General features: G+C 42.0%; 1 protein-coding gene across 8 annotated transcripts in view; it reads right to left on the bottom strand.

Moving 5' to 3' along the window:
- Positions 1-352: 352 nt before the first annotated feature.
- The window catches only part of LOC311021478 (bromodomain adjacent to zinc finger domain protein 2B-like), a 44,581-nt gene continuing 29,293 nt past the window's right edge, over positions 353-15,640 (bottom strand). For 3 of the 8 annotated variants that reach the window (XM_084022065.1, XM_084022064.1, XM_084022067.1), the window contains exons 11-39: positions 15,241-15,528; positions 14,466-14,526; positions 13,335-13,443; positions 13,051-13,152; positions 12,496-12,706; positions 12,006-12,098; positions 11,866-11,927; positions 11,525-11,590; positions 10,586-10,651; positions 10,268-10,312; positions 9,953-9,985; positions 8,923-8,988; positions 8,600-8,740; positions 7,728-7,982; positions 6,788-7,011; positions 6,294-6,368; positions 5,913-6,147; positions 5,740-5,802; positions 5,505-5,649; positions 4,757-5,421; positions 4,289-4,577; positions 3,992-4,147; positions 3,745-3,899; positions 3,360-3,565; positions 3,052-3,184; positions 2,523-2,669; positions 2,081-2,370; positions 1,716-1,859; positions 353-1,631 (exon numbers count right to left, since the gene is read on the bottom strand). In XM_084022065.1, the coding sequence (XP_083878191.1) occupies positions 1,484-1,631; positions 1,716-1,859; positions 2,081-2,370; positions 2,523-2,669; positions 3,052-3,184; positions 3,360-3,565; positions 3,745-3,899; positions 3,992-4,147; positions 4,289-4,577; positions 4,757-5,421; positions 5,505-5,649; positions 5,740-5,802; positions 5,913-6,147; positions 6,294-6,368; positions 6,788-7,011; positions 7,728-7,982; positions 8,600-8,740; positions 8,923-8,988; positions 9,953-9,985; positions 10,268-10,312; positions 10,586-10,651; positions 11,525-11,590; positions 11,866-11,927; positions 12,006-12,098; positions 12,496-12,706; positions 13,051-13,152; positions 13,335-13,443; positions 14,466-14,526; positions 15,241-15,528 (4,673 nt within the window). In that variant the 3' untranslated portion in view covers positions 353-1,483. Of the gene's footprint in view, positions 1,632-1,715; positions 1,860-2,080; positions 2,371-2,522; positions 2,670-3,051; positions 3,185-3,359; positions 3,566-3,744; positions 3,904-3,991; positions 4,148-4,288; positions 4,578-4,756; positions 5,422-5,504; positions 5,650-5,739; positions 5,803-5,912; positions 6,148-6,293; positions 6,369-6,787; positions 7,012-7,727; positions 7,983-8,599; positions 8,741-8,922; positions 8,989-9,952; positions 9,986-10,267; positions 10,313-10,585; positions 10,652-11,524; positions 11,591-11,865; positions 11,928-12,005; positions 12,099-12,495; positions 12,707-13,050; positions 13,153-13,334; positions 13,444-14,465; positions 14,527-15,240; positions 15,529-15,640 lie in introns of all 8 variants that reach the window. The other 5 variants (XM_084022066.1, XM_084022068.1, XM_084022069.1 and 2 more) reach the window with 5 other exon arrangements.

The following is a 15,640-nucleotide window of genomic DNA, read 5'->3' as shown; positions in this document are numbered from 1 at the left end:
CCCAGATTGGCCCTTTTCATTATAAGAGGCCTATATTATAAAATAATGGATTATAATAATAGGATTCATGTGAGCGCAGCATTTTATACCGTATGCTAATTCTAGCTGCTTTATTAATAAAGAACATATTTCCCCTTAAGTGGAATAGAAGTATAAAGCAGTAAATATGGAAATACTTAAGTACAGTACTTGAGTAAATGTACTTTAAAACATTCCAATATCAGCGTAAAAATCAAACAATGCATTAAATCCATTTCAAGCACTATCAATCAAATACAAATATTTCTAATGAAACTCAAAAATTGCAAGATAAATCATAAAATTATTCTTTGAATAAATAGGGAAGATGGTGTTATTTTGAAAAACAGGTTTATTTTATCTGTGCCACATACCCACTATTCAAAAAAATCATGTTCCCACAAAAAGTCGCTACTCGTGTCACAATATTCATAATAAATTACAGTTACTTCAAGTCTTCTGACTTCAGCTGTCTTGAGATGCCTCCACTGGACCGTGACACTCCTCCGAGTCCCAGCTGGATTAAAGCCCAGTGCAGGTTTCTCATCCGTCCGCAGGATGACTGACGACACTCCGGCTGAAGGAAACACTTGGAGATGAATCACGCTTATATGCACCACATCGACTTTTTCCTCAGAGGAGAAGAGTTTTACATTTTTGTCTAAGGGTTTCCTACTGTATATTGTGCAGGACGCATATGATACACACACTGAAAATAGAAAACACACACACATTCCTCCACACACTGTTTAGAGGTCAGAGGTCAGGCACTACAATACTGAGGAGACCACAGTGTTTTCGAGTGGATATTCAGCACAGGCAGAGTACAGTATAAGACATGTGCTACAATCATCCTTATGCAATAACAATACTTTAACAAGGCATGTACTGTATTTATGTACACTCTATACATGTTAGAAATACGACTCCTAAGTATTGACAGTGATACCTCTTTGTATTTTACACAAATAACTTGTAGATGAACAGTAGCACTGCTGGCACTCTATAATCAAAAAGCTGTAAACATTTTTTTATTGGCTTGTTCAATAGTCCATAAACAATCTTTAGATTTTTTTTTTTTTTTAAAGCTGTGTGCCATTTCCTGCTTTTTCTTAGAAAAGACTGACAGTAACATAAATACTTGAGAAAATAAATACACACGTATACACTAAAGAACTGATGATAAAAAAAGGCCCATCTACTGTGGAAATCTGTAATTCCCAAATTACAATATTGAGTCCAAGAGTCAGTGCATTTTGAAAAAAGAAAACATATTGCACTTTAAGATATTGAACCATCAAGTGTGTTTTCTCAGCAGGAGAATGTGTCCTCTCACACTGCACATCAGTGGTATTACAACGTGTTTGTTGGTTTAGAGTCCCGGGTGAAGAGAAGGCCTCCAACACCGAAGATGAAATTTGATATGTTGAGAGTGGCGTTGAAAAAAGGCCAAGCAGGAATTTGCTCACTCAAGCAGTTCAGTCCAACGTTTGTCAAAAAACTCCCTCATGCTATGGCCGGCCTGTCCGATTTCGGAATCATCTTCGTTAAATTTTTCGCAGTTATCAAAAACCAGGTTCACGTCGATGATGAAAGTTTCCAAATTCAAGTATCTGTAAAAGGTTAGAAAAGGTTCATTATTTAGACGCAGCGCCCAAATCCAAAATTGAAAATTCTGGTTACAATACAACACATACTGGTTGTTGGTGAGCTTTTCTCTGATGGTAGAGAAGTCCATGGGCTTTCTGATGACCTTCCTGTACCCAGGGACGGCTTTCTGGTTGACGGGCGTGAGGAAGGGCCAAGCGTCCTGATGGGCCTCCAGCTCAGCCAGCAGCACTCTGGTGAGAACGCGTGAAAATAGAGTTTGACCTTTTAAATCCAGTTTCTCCTATTAGCAAAAAGTATTTTATGTGCGATGTGAAATTGCATGATAAAATGGATGTCAAAGATGCATCATGGGGATTATTGTCTTGTACATGCATCCCAGGAGATCAAAAACATATATTTTGTTTTTGAATAATAATGAGAAGAGGCAAAGTGAGGATGTGTTTGTGCGTACCTGCACGTCGCCAGCCCATTCGTGTTGTTTTCTTTGGCCTTTTTGGCTTTTTTCAAACAGCAGACAGGGCTGTCATGCCTGGCCAGGGAGCCGGGCGGGCTGTCGTCTCCTTTCCTCTTTTTCAACTCCTTGGTACCTTTCTTTGGCACACTGTTGCTGCTTGAAGCCTCCTCTTTGATGAGCTCTCCTACCACAGATGGCTTACTGTTTCGTTTTCCCTCACTGCCTTTCTTCCCTCCTCCAGCTGTTCGGCTCTGTTGCTTCCTACTCCAGGGGGGCCGGCCGCTCTCCTGAATCACAGAACACACGGGAGACTGGTGAAGAGACGCGCAAAAACATGTCGTATTCAAATCAATCAACTGGATGCGATACAGTTATGCTATCGTTTGAAAATGAGATCGACTGTAAAAGTGGAAGAAACGCTGGGGGCGTGCTGGTGTACCTTCACTACACAAGTGGGACAAAACCAGTCGCCGTCAGGTACTGTAGTGATCTTGGGTTTCTGGCAGTAAGTGTGGCAGCCTTTGTCACAGCCATCACATAGTAAGAGCAGTTCTTCATTATCCCCCTTTTGACAGAGCTGGCAGTGCTGTAAACACCACATTTATGTGAATTCAAACTGAGATACATCCCTATGAAAACTAGTGATTTATGGAATTCGGTTCATCCAGGCACACTCAATGATCTTTTGTTAACGACTGCGCTATTATCTGATTTGGTTTTCATCTTCTGTCTGAGACCAACGATGCTGTGCAGATTTATTGTTATCTTTAAATCAATAAACCAACTATTTATAAGGTAGTATTTGTATTCAATATTGCATGAAATGGAATGAGAAGTCATGCAGCATTTAAGGTTGGCCTTCATAAAGACGGACCTCTTGAATGAGAGCTAAAAACGGCGCTTGAATTTATGCACGAGGAAACGATACAAACAAATGTTGATTACGAGAGAGAGAGAGTGTCACTGACCACTTTCATGATGGATCGTTCCCAGGCAATGGATTTCTGTAGCTGCTGAACGCAGAGCGACAGCTGAGCTGAGCTGCGGACATCGCCGAGGGCTTTACGCCAAAACCTCATCCCCGGTGCCACCTCCTCCTCCCTGGGGTCGGGGTCACAGAAAGTGAGACTGCAGCGTAAAACGTACAGCAACCACAAACACAGTCTGCAGCTTTACCACGCAGCCATTAACCCCCGTTTAAGAAGACGAGTGAACCTTCCCATCGTTTGATCTCCAAAGTTATACTGGATGGGTCTCTTATCTAATCTGTAGGTACCTTCGCTCGATGTTCCTCTCCAGCTCTGCCAGCCTGATGACAGCTATATCGAGGGGATTGTCGGGCTGCCGCACAACAGCTCCAGGAAGTTCCTCCTGGCTCATTTCTCTATGTCTTTTCTTCTCCGGAGTAGGGGAGGAGAAGATCTTGTGCTCATGGTAGACCAGATCCTCCCTCTCCGACTGGGGCTCAGGATACATCCAACCCTGAGACATTGTCACATTTGATGACACGGTCATTAACATGGAGACAAAGTGAGGACGCGGGACAAGGACGTGCATACACTGGATAATAACTCATAAAAATTACATTGAATAAAAACGGTGGTTTATTATCTACATGAGCTGCACAAAGATGAAAGGGTAGGACGGTCATTTGTCTGTACCTTAACCTGCAGGCTGGCAGAGACGACTTTCCTCTCCAAACTCTCCACCTGCTGCAGCAGACTGATGTCCACCTCCATGGCTTGCTCCTCAACGCACCAACTCTCCAACGTCTCCTCGCTCATCTCCCGCTTCTCCAGATCCGCCACATCAATCACTGCCCCCAAAGACGCATGCAAATATTACAAACAACAATAGTTTTCACTCTTTCACTGCACATCCGTCGACACACGCGAAATGTGGACCCACCATCTTTGCTGCCGGCACACAGCTGGGTTCTGTACTCCATATATTTTTGGATCTGCTTCTGCAAGGCCTTCTCTCTGGTCCCTCGGCTGTGGAGGGCCTCGTCCAGACTGTGCAGTTCCCCCATGTCTGCCACTCTCCACCAGCCACACAGCATCTCTGCCAATACACACACAAAATATTGTCACATGAATTCATTCTACCAACATATAGAAGTTGCATAAACAAGTGACACAATGTCTGGGCAGTAAATAGTCCAACATATTTGACTTGTGCGTACTGGCAGTGAGCCATTCTTACCCTCAGGGATAGGCTGAGGACTAGGGTAGTCCTGGGTCTTGGCCGCTTCCACAGCAGGGAATGAGGCATACTCGGGCTTGTCACTCTGTTGCTCTGGGCTCTCACTCTTGTTGACAGAGTTGTTATTTGCCAAGAAGAAGACCCTGTTGCCGTTACCCTCTGCGAGTTGGGATGCCAGATCCAGCACGGGGGGTAGAGAAGCACCAGACAGGGGCAGGCTGGGACTTGTTGCTGTGCTGGACACGTCGCCCCGTGTCAGTCTGCCCTGAAGAATGCCAGACTTTACTTGCTGAATGGAAAAAAAAAAAAAACACACTCTAAATTGTGATCACATGTTGCTTCAACATACATGATGTATATGAGGTAATACAGTGGTAGCACTTAAAAATGTCCAACTTGTGTTGTTAAAAAAAAAAAGCACAGCATGATCTGAAATAATTGCGACTGAGATTATTGTTATCAACCAACCTTGAGGACAGACAGCTGCATGTTATTGATCCCGGCAGGAGCACTGGAACTGGCTGTAGCTAGGGGACTAGGGGAGGGGGAGGAGGGGGATGTGGTGCTGGTGGTCTGGAGCGGAGAGGTGGAGGCCGGAGGGCTGGAGCCGGAGGTGAACGAGGACTCGTCGCAAGGAGAGCGAGGCAAGAGGCTGAACCACTGGTTGCTCTTTTCCATCAGTATCTTGGAGAGCTGGTCCTCTTGAAGGATAGATTGAGGGCTACAGTTTATCCAGGGACTACTCCTGAACTGGGGGGCACTAAGCAGAGACAACACTGAAGTATCTATCGGTCCCTGCGGAGTAGTGGCTGTCTGAGAGGTGGGATATGAAGGATAAGATGCAGTGGTAGGGACTTTAGCAGAATGACTCTTATGAGAATTGACGTCTGAATCTTGAGCCATTTTTGCTACTTCAAGGAGTTTGCTGAGCTTCGAGAAGGAGCCGGGTTTCTGGAGGAAGAGATTGAGAGTGTCCTTGCCCTGCTGGCTCTCTAGTGTTGTTGCACTGCCATCTGTACTCTGTGCTGGGCTGGAGACCTCTGGCTTCTGTGTCTCTTCCTGCTGCTCTTCTTTCACCCTGATCACCTGAGCACTCCTCTCTCTTTTTTTCTCTTTCTCCGTCTCTTCATAACCTGAGTATAATATGAAAAGGTAACGTCAGCTCAGGAACAAGGTGGTGAACAAGGACTAAATCTGTGTCAGTTTTGGTTTGCACCTTCACCGCTTTCCATGCCTTCCACCAAGACTCCACTGCTCTGCGGAAGGACCCAGTAGCGCCTCTTGTAGCGGTCCTGTCCAATCGTCATGGAGCGCAGTGAGTGAGACGCGTCGAACAACTTCTGTCTGATCTGACTCTGTTGCTGAAGAGACAGAGAGGACAGCAGGTTTAACGACAAGGTCTTAAATTCATCGCAGAGCTGATCCTGAGGAGAAAATAGGGTTTAATTTACCTTGTACGTTTTCTCTATCTGCTTCTCCAGCTCCTCCATGCTGGCTGAGTGTACACTGTCGTCCTAGATGAAAAGATCTCATTAGCCTGAGGCCAGTGGACCGGCTGACATTTACTATTACAAACAATGATTTAAGCCGCTGGCTCCAGTAAAAGCATCATGCTGTGACTGACCTCTTCTTCGCATATCTCTGCTTTCTTCCCCTTCCTCCCCCCCGATTCTTCTTCCTCATCGTCGTCGTCGTCTCCTTGGTCTTCACTGTCATCGTCGTCCTCCTCCTCCTCCTCGCTGTCCCCTTCTTTCCTCTTGCATTTGTTTCTGGCAGCGATAATGACAAAGGTTTGGCTCTCCTCTCCCCCAACACTGTTTTCTCTCTTCCCCGTCTTCTTGGCATGGATGCTCCTCAGTCTTTGAAGACATAAAATGGACATCAAGCTTGTAGAGAACACGTTCATGTGTAATTCAGACTCATTGAGAAATCCAGATGGTTTCAGAATCTCATTCGGAACATTTTAAAGTCTTCCAATAACAGCTTAGTCGATGCATATACTCACTTGCGAAGTTTTCCCTCGACAACCCACTTATCCTTCCTCAGGTTGGTCATGTGGTCTATGTTTTTGTCGATCTCACTGCAAGGTATCGGAGGATATTAACACAGACATTTCTGCGACCTTTTTGATATATGAGAATGAACACAATGTCTTGCACCACGCTGCTGTGTGCTACAGCTGTTTCAAAGTGTTACTGAAAAATTGATGACAGCTAGTTTGATGCAACATCGTGAAACTATCCATCAGACCTCAATTTGTCTGATTCCTTTTGGTACTTCTGTTATTTCATTAAAACTGAAGCCTCCATGAATAAACCAAGCTGATGCTTTCCACTCCTAGGCAGAGAGGTTTATGTGTTCATACAGACTAGAAATGAGCAGGATTTATTTTAGTGGTAGTTTATATCATGAACATTACTGCCCTACAACACTTTTCTTTATTTGATAAATGGCCAAATCAAAGACAAAACTGCTGTTAGAAGGAGGCAGGACCCTCACCTTATCACAGCCTTACTGCAGCAGAGTTCATTAACCAGGAACGCCAGCATGGAAGCCTTCTGTGATGGGTGGTGGGCCTGAAACGCCTTGGTCCTGAGGCTGAGGCCCAGAGCAGCCAGCTCCGTCTGCTCACAGTGACACTCCATGTAGAGCTGCAGGATCTCGGACACGTTGTCTCGGTTGATCCTCACATTAGTCAGATGATCCCCCAGGGCTGTCTTACTCTTATAGAAAAAGGAGTTTTGTGCTGTTAAACACACATAACACATTTGTTCCTTCTAATTAAGTTAAAACCAGAATATCTATATTATATATTATATATTATATACCCATCAGAGCAGGGTACAGGTAAAGGGTGTAGCCGCTAATGACAAACATTGTGCTTTTGAGCAATTATCTCAAATGAATAATGGGATATTACTCGGACACATTTTAGATGATCGTGAAACGTGATGCTTAAGTTGACAGTCTTGCTATCTTAATGTACACAGCACCTCCTAATAGGAATAGATGTAATTGTGAAGACATGATTACACCCTACAGCACAGAATGAATAAATGGCACTAGGGAATACATTGAGATTATGGCTTAGAATGTATCTGTGCATTAAAAGTTATAACCACTGAAACCCTCCTACACACACTTTATTTAACTGCAGAGTACTGATGAATTCTAACATGTATATGTACAGTATGTGCCCACTGCCAACATTATCCTATATTGTCACTGCAGTCAGTTTTTTCTCAAAAATCACAACAAAAATAACACAGAACTCTCATATGACTTATTGAAGCAGGGCAAATCAATAACTGAAGCAGTGAAAAGTGATATTTGTACACTAGTTACATCTGAAGGGCACATAGCAAGTGTGTGCTTCTGTATGCATTTGTGAGCAGACACATGGAAATTTACCATTTACAATTTAACAACAGACTCTCACCTTGTGACCTGCAGGTATACCAGGATCACACACAGCTGCAGAGAGCAAGCTCACCAGCAGGTCCTGCACCTTGGCCATACTGTCCCCCGTGTTAAGCAACCCCTCCTGAAGGTCACTTAGACTGATCATGTTTGGATTTATGTCTAACCTCAGGACCTTCCCAAAGCTGCGCAGAAACTGCAGCACCATTAAGCAGTCGGAGAAGGTACTTCCTGGTAAGACCAGACCAGCGATCCGGGACAACTCTGGAAGTGGCTGGAGAGAAAAAAAACAAGATTAGATTATTATAAGAAAACATGTTTATATAATTTCTCAACAATTTGTATCTAGATCCTGATCCACAAAGAATCAATTAAAAAAATGTGATTAAAAAGTGTTTAAAACAATCATAAAGACGAGAGAAGTTAGACATTTTTTCCTGCATTTCTATCAGTGTTGATGTGAATAGTTTGTCAAGTTCTATTACACAAAAATGTTAGGAACAAAGGCCAGAATACTATGACTACAAGTATTAAATCAGTAGTACTCTGGTTGGTACGATGGCACCAGTAGCCACTTGGTGGCAGTATTTTGACCTACACCTGTTTTCTTTTTAATCAATTCCAGATGCTTTCAGTGATATTGCACATCTATTTTGGTTCCATCTGATAGTGAAACAATGAAACCATAAATTTGTCAAAAAGCATTTCTAATCTTCATGCCTATAGCTCCTGCAGTGATTATACTGATTGATTTCCATGTCAAAAATCCCTGTGCCGGTGGAAAAATCCAATCTTTTTCCACACACATCTACTCCACAGATGGAGACAATCCATGGTGACATACACAGCCTCTCATTTTCATCTGCCAGCAGCACCACAGTGTGTGGATACCTTATGATCTGCTAAACACATGTCTTCACTTGGGATCTTCAGCTCCTTCGCCTTTTCCAGCTCCAGTCTTCTGAGCTCCAGTTTTCTTTCCTTGTTTAAGCGTTTCTCATCTTTCTTCTCTTTCTTCAGACGCTCTTTCTCCTACAGCAAAGGGAAAGGTTTATTAACACTGCTTCAGTGCTCGGAGAAAAAAGAAAACTATGGCCTCAATTACCACAGTGTTGAATCATCAAAAAATAAATTACTACAGGAAAGAAAACACAATAAAACAGTGCGGCACTACACGGGAGCGGAAGGACCGGAGACGAGGGGACGTTACCCACCTCTGCTTTCTTACGGGCCTCCACAGCCTTCATGAGCATCATGTGCTGCCTGCGTCTTTCCCTCTCCTGGCGGAGCACAGACACGTCGTTTCAATTCTATTCACAGTATTTCTTTTTAAAGAGAAAAGGACTCACGTGTACAAAACACAGTATGAACCAGTACATGCACAGTACAAGAAACATTTGTTACAAATGCCACACAAAACAAATTGTAAATGTTGCACATTGCACTGTAGTTAAAGTGCAAAAACACAGTTAAACCAGATGGAACACAATGATAGACGAGGCTAGTGATGCACACACAGAGCATGAGTTAGAAACAGCCATTATTAATCTGAACGTGTCAGCAAGAAGGCAGACTGAAAGTTACAGGCCAAGAAGTTTAGAGCTATAAGCAGCAAATATTAAGTGTTACAGGGAAAAGCAAAGCAGATCACTTATTATTATCAACTGATGTTGTTTGAAATTCCTGGAGATTTTTAAGATTTAGTAATTTAAATGATTACATTTCAACTCTGTTTTTAGTGTGAAAACTAAACTGTGGCGTCCATCGATGCTTAATGATGCAAATTAAATGAAACATTCAAATCTCAAATAAGGAAAAACAAGAATTGTCTTTCCATTAAATCAGTGTTGTTTATCATGGCAAGAATAAAAACTGCATATTGATTTTTCTCAGGTGACAGAATGGATTAGAAGGTTGGCTCGCACACTTTGGAGTAAAAGGATTTTGAGCATGTACATTTAATCAATACAGAACAAAAATAATGCAATAGGTAGCTGCTGATATCAGAGTGCTTTGTATCCTGTTATATTTTCTGGTTTTGGATCGTATCGGCCACATAATGGATGTGTTTTCTTTGAGAGACAAATAGCACAGACGTATGCAGTGCACCGAACTGGAAAAAAAGCCATGCAGAAGGATGTAGTATGACTGCAGCCAATGCTACACTTTATGCGTCGCTATGATGGCAACCATTTATCACAGCACGTTCACAATACATTGTTAAATGTACAGAAACAAACATACCCATACCATATCTAGTCTATGTCTCTCCAACTCCTGGTAGAAAGAGTCGTGAAAGTATTAAGAAATAGAAAAATCACACAGGAAAATCAATGCAAGAAAACTCCCACCTATGGTACGCTTAAATAATAATAAAAATAAAAAAAACATCAAGAGGATCCCAAAGCATCATTTGAAGATATATTGTACAAAATAATTCCATTCGGCTAACAAAAATGATCATTAGTTAGAGACCATCTCCAAGACATTCAGTTTAAACGCACGGTAACAATAATGGTGGTATAATGTGGTCGTAGATCTTTTAATAAATAAACCTACCTGGTGCTTCAGTATGACAGCTTGCAGTCTTCTTATTTCCTTCTCCTTCAAGAAAAAGAGATGGAATCAATTAAAAACTAAAACTAAAATTAACATCATTACAAAAAGCATACTGTACACATACTGTGTTGAAAAAAATATATTACAATACATTTATAATGCAAGGAGACGATTCAACCTCTTTTTTTAAACAGTGACCAACCCAGACAAGGAGAATCTCTTTTGCATTGACAGGCAGCACAAAGGGGCAAAATGTTGTACTGCAGACAAGCAGGGGCAAAAGAAAGCTGAAGGAGGGAGCATGCTGATCTGAATCACCTTGTTTCGCTTCTCAGCCTCCAATATTTTGGCACTGGCTGCTTCTTCTTTCTTCCTTCTTTTTGCCTGTATGTGTAAACGGCATGCAACACAATAAATAACTCATTTAAAACACACACAGCACATGCACCACACAAAAGCCTGGAATAAATAAACATTTGGTTGGGGCGGTAATCTGATTAATGAAAATGTAATTAAGATAATTCTCTTAATTAAAACCATTAAGTCAAAAATAATAAAGGACTAGGAATGGTATCTTAAATGTATAAAATACATATAAATCTGGTCTTTCAATATAATTGAGTGTTATGTACACATTTGCTAGATTGTTTTTTGTTTCACTTTGTTAATGTTGTCAATAGGAAATATTCCACAAAAGGCTTAATAGTCAGTGGCTCACTGTGATAAAGTCACATCTAATATATTGAAATCTTGAGCAATGAGACGATTATGTCCTCCCATTAACACTGAAAGACAAAATGGCTGCAGTTATTATGAAACACCAGCAGGCAGTGAGAATAAATTAAGCAAAATTTCTATCAGTAATTACAGCCACAGCGAAATCCTGTTAAGAGCTGCTTGCCAAGCATGTCAACTGAAATTTGATTTATAAAAGCTAAAATACTTCACAGCTTCTATTAGGGAGAGAATGCAAAATAGGTATTTCACCTAGCCCTGGTAAACTCTGGGCCACTTCTTACTTAATGAAATACTGTATTTTGTATTAAGCTCCATCACGGTCTGAGGAGATTTTCATATTCAATGGTACTTTTGCAAAAAACCAATTAGGCATTAGTCACATGTACTCACTAGATGTGACTAAAAGTGGGGCCACATAATTTAGGAATAGCCTTTGGTTGGGGTTTAAAAAAAAAAAATCCTATCAACAGCAGAAAGGAAGTGTTTTAGAATGTTTCTGCAATAACTTTCAGGACGAACCTCGAGAATTTGCTGTGCACGGAGTTCTTTCTCCATGCGAATTTGCTGAATGCGCTTGATCTTCTCCTGGTAAAAGGATGAGGGCAAGATCAAATGAATTAACTGTTAAGTCATGCATGTTATAGAGTGGAGGGGGGGGAGTGTGAAGAAGTACAGTGGGTCTATGCAGATGAGGAAGGTGCAGCATTTAGAAGGATAGCAACTTCCTTGTAGAATTTCAAAAGCAATCCCACTGTGTTTAAAACCACCTTGGAGCACACAAACTCTGAATATGAACGCAGCCGCTGCAGATGGCTGTGAAGCTATGCACGGAAAAAAAAAAATGAATGCAAAGTCCTTACTTGCTGTTTGAGAATCTTCATCTGCTCCCTCTTCTTCCGCCTCTCCTCTGCAGCCATCATCGCTGAAGGCGTAAACAAATTAGGCTCACACACGGCATTAAGATGTTAGAGACGAGTGTGATTGGAGGGTAGCCGTTTACCTTGTTGCTTCCTTGCCTCTTTGGCCGCTTGCGCCATGGCCTGCTTCTCAAGTTTCCTCATCATTTTGATTTGGGCTGCCTGGCGAGCTATTTCTGCAACGTGATGAAATATGTTACTGAAATCTGATCTTATTAAAAACTTAAATGGAAAACCCACAGATACAATTCCCCAAATCCCTCTTAACAGCCGCCACAGAAAATTTGCGACAAGCCACGTTGTTTCGGTACAATAATTGGCGAAAAGAAATCAATATTCCTGCCTCTTGTAAGACATTTCTTCTTTATCATGTGTGATTCTTTCCTTTGAAGGCTAGCTGGAAATAATGAAGTGATCACTTTTTTACTACTTGGCCAACCACCCTTTGAAAAAAGATAAACTAAGCTATTAAAAGGTGATAATTACTAATAAAAAATGACTAATAGTTGTTGCTGTTTAGTGGTTGACATTCTCTAGAGCGGGTGCTGACAGGTTTATAAGATGTGAACTGACCTTGAGCCTCAAGTTTGCGTAGCAGCTTGGCATCACTGACATCGTGGAAGTTATTTTCACCGATATTAAGGAGATGAGACTTCCACTGTCTGGCCCCAGCGCCATCGCCTATCAACTGCCGGTCAGACTGTGTGCAACGGCTGCGTCTCCCATCCATCGCTATGATACTGGGAGCGATCTCCTCCTCTGCCAGCAAGAACCACTTTAAACCCTGAGTTATCAGATGGAGAAGAGAGACGGTCTTACACCGACAAACCAAAACAAAAAAACAGCTAGACTGATTAGTCATTGCTTTGATTTATGGATTTTCATGTTGACTGGTGTACTTAAAGCTATAGCCTTGAGCCTGTGTGCAGAATACATAACATCCAAATGCATTGTTTGTTCTTTTCCGGCATTTAGACAACAGGAATATTCTTTATGATTGGCACGTATTTTAATAACTTTTTGACTTTTTAGAGTTTTCAAAACAAGCGCAGATGCAGGTGTTATAATTTCTATCAGAAACTATATAGAAACTAAATATGAAACACAAAAAGAAGTAGAAACATTCACCTCTGGTCCTTCTCTGGCTTCATAGAAGTCACCAACTTTAATTTTTGTACTGAAGCTGAAATTATCCCTGGAGATTTCACTTATTCCATTCCGGAGTAAGTACTGCAGACAAAAGAATAATGCATATTAATTCAAGCACTTAATTCTAGCTCTATTAACTGGTCAACCACCACACACACCATCATTTCCCACCTGAGGGGGATTACATAATGCAAAACTGATGCAGTGAGCATGTACAACCACGGTACAATCTTAGGGTTTAAAGCTAAATATTGTATATTTACCTTCATTACATCAGGATACTGACGCAGCTTCTTCCCACATGGAGCAAAGTAAGCCACCTCTCCTTGTAGACGACCTGCCACAGTCCTGATGCGGGTTTCTCTTTGCCAACTGAGCAACAACAAAAAATAGCAGATACGGTACTAGAGTTAAACTAATGTCATCACAACATCCTAGTGATTGTTCTAGTGTCAATATCAGGACAGACACAGAACAAATCATCCTCTTGTTCTTAACAGCAAGCAAACAAGGAGATAAACTATGTAAATGAGGTCTGTACAGCTGTGTAGTCTGTGGCCTTGTCATCCTCCAACCCCTTCAGTAATCACACAACTAAATAGCCATGCACCGAGTGGGGGGCTACCTCCCAGTTCCCATGAGCTCCGCTGCAGAGCAGCTATGGCCTACATACAAGACATGTCGGCTGTTATCCCACACAGAGCAGGGGCTGATATACAGTCTTATGGCCTCTTTTTCCTGTGAACCTGCTGATGAAAAACATCCCTAGAAGATGAAAGGCACTCTGATCCAAGGCTGCAGAATTTGTGAGCCGGGTGCTGCTAATGTTGTATGTCTGTGTTGAGGCTGGATGCAATTAACCCCTTGATGCTGAAGTGCAGGGCCTCATTTCATTTCCTGCCTACTGCTCAAGACTGGGTTTTTAAAGGCCCCTAAAAGGAGAGCATGGCTGTTTTTTCGTGGTCTATGCCTACTTAGCTCTTGATGAAGGAACTCTATTGCTGCTTGATACAGTAACATTCACAGTATTTACCCTGTTATAGCAGTACTGGTCGAGAAGATGTTCTAACTGGGATGAAAGTCAACATGATGATCAAAAATAAAAGTTTTCTAAAACACAGCTCACGGTCTGCTGTACGGCAAACTGTGATATATGATAATATTTGTCGTGGGTGATCATGCGTCTAAGGCCGCTCCATAAAGAGCACACTGTAGATGACCTTTTAGGAAAGGTCACTCGTCAGCCTTCAGTGAGCTGACATTTGACTACAAGACCAACTGCATAAACACAAACACTGCAGGAAGTCTGAGAGTAAGGACAAATGGAACGTGGTCAGACCGTCAAACCCTTTATGTATTTCTTTTCAATATGAAGTGCATGCACAATAGCTCACCCAAACTCAAGAGGCAACCGCAGAACTCTCTCATCCGTTACTCTCCTCCTCTTTCCTGATCCTATAAAACAGGAAAAATGACTCAGCACTTCTCGAACCTCTAGGGGGATTTGGGCAAATCCGCAAAACTGCCATGTTTACAGATCCACTACACAAAACCTCCAACATAAAAGGAGACCCTGTTGGACATTCATTTAGTGTGGATAGTTGGTTTATGTATTAAATTGCAAAATTCACATGGCTTCCCTTCGACGACTAGACAGGTCAGGGAAATGTGTTAACTCAGTTTAGGGTCAAGTATACCCTTATATGGATATCAACATCAAATATTTGAGAAATAATATTCACACCTTTAGACACATAAGAGAAGTGCACAACACTGGAACAGTGCTTGTCCAGCAAGAAGCCTCGCTGCTGTTATAACAGTAGCATTGGTAGTCTAAAACACAGTCATATTTTGTATTTTATATATGTATAGATGTTTCTTTAAGGTCATAAAGGGCATTCTTCTAATGCTACTCTTAAATTGAAAAGGAAATTAAGCGTAATGCTCTGTAATAACCTGGAAAGATAGAGAGATGTGCACCAACGTTTTAACACTGGAACAAGAAGTGCCTTTTTTCCATTGATGAGTATGAAAGTGAGGGGAGGAAAAATAATCACCATGCTGACTCGTGTTATGATCCTACAGTTAAGTGAGCATTGACATTCCTTATAATACATCTTAGATTATTACTTTTATTATTATGTCTTTAACCAAACACAGATTTGTTACCTGGCTGTGGCGTGAATGTCAAGGATGGCAATAGGTTGCCGCGGTTACTCAGCCCCCCGGACCTGGCCACTGCGTTAGCGGTGAGTAAGCTACCAGGTAAGCTCGGAGGCTTGATGATCTGCAGGTTAAGCAGGGAGCAGTTGGCTGAGGAGGTGTTGTGAGTAGACAAGGACGCCTTAGCGAGTTTCCGGGGAGTGCTTTCTGCATCGCTGTCTGCTTCCGTCTCGCCGTGCTCCTTCATATCCTCCTCCGAGCCATCAGAGTCGCTATCCAGATTGCTCTCCGACTCTGTGGGAGATTCCAGCGTGGCACAGGGGAAAAAAGTCACATCCTAATTAGTATTCTTCTTACAACCAGACCTAATCCAACATTTGATATTGCCCATGACATTTCTTCATTG

This window comes from Eutrigla gurnardus (assembly GCF_963514095.1).
Source record: "Eutrigla gurnardus genome assembly, chromosome: 12".
NCBI lineage: Eukaryota > Metazoa > Chordata > Actinopteri > Perciformes > Triglidae > Eutrigla > Eutrigla gurnardus.
Note: the sequence above shows the minus strand (reverse complement) of the source record. Positions and strands in the feature narration are given on the sequence as shown.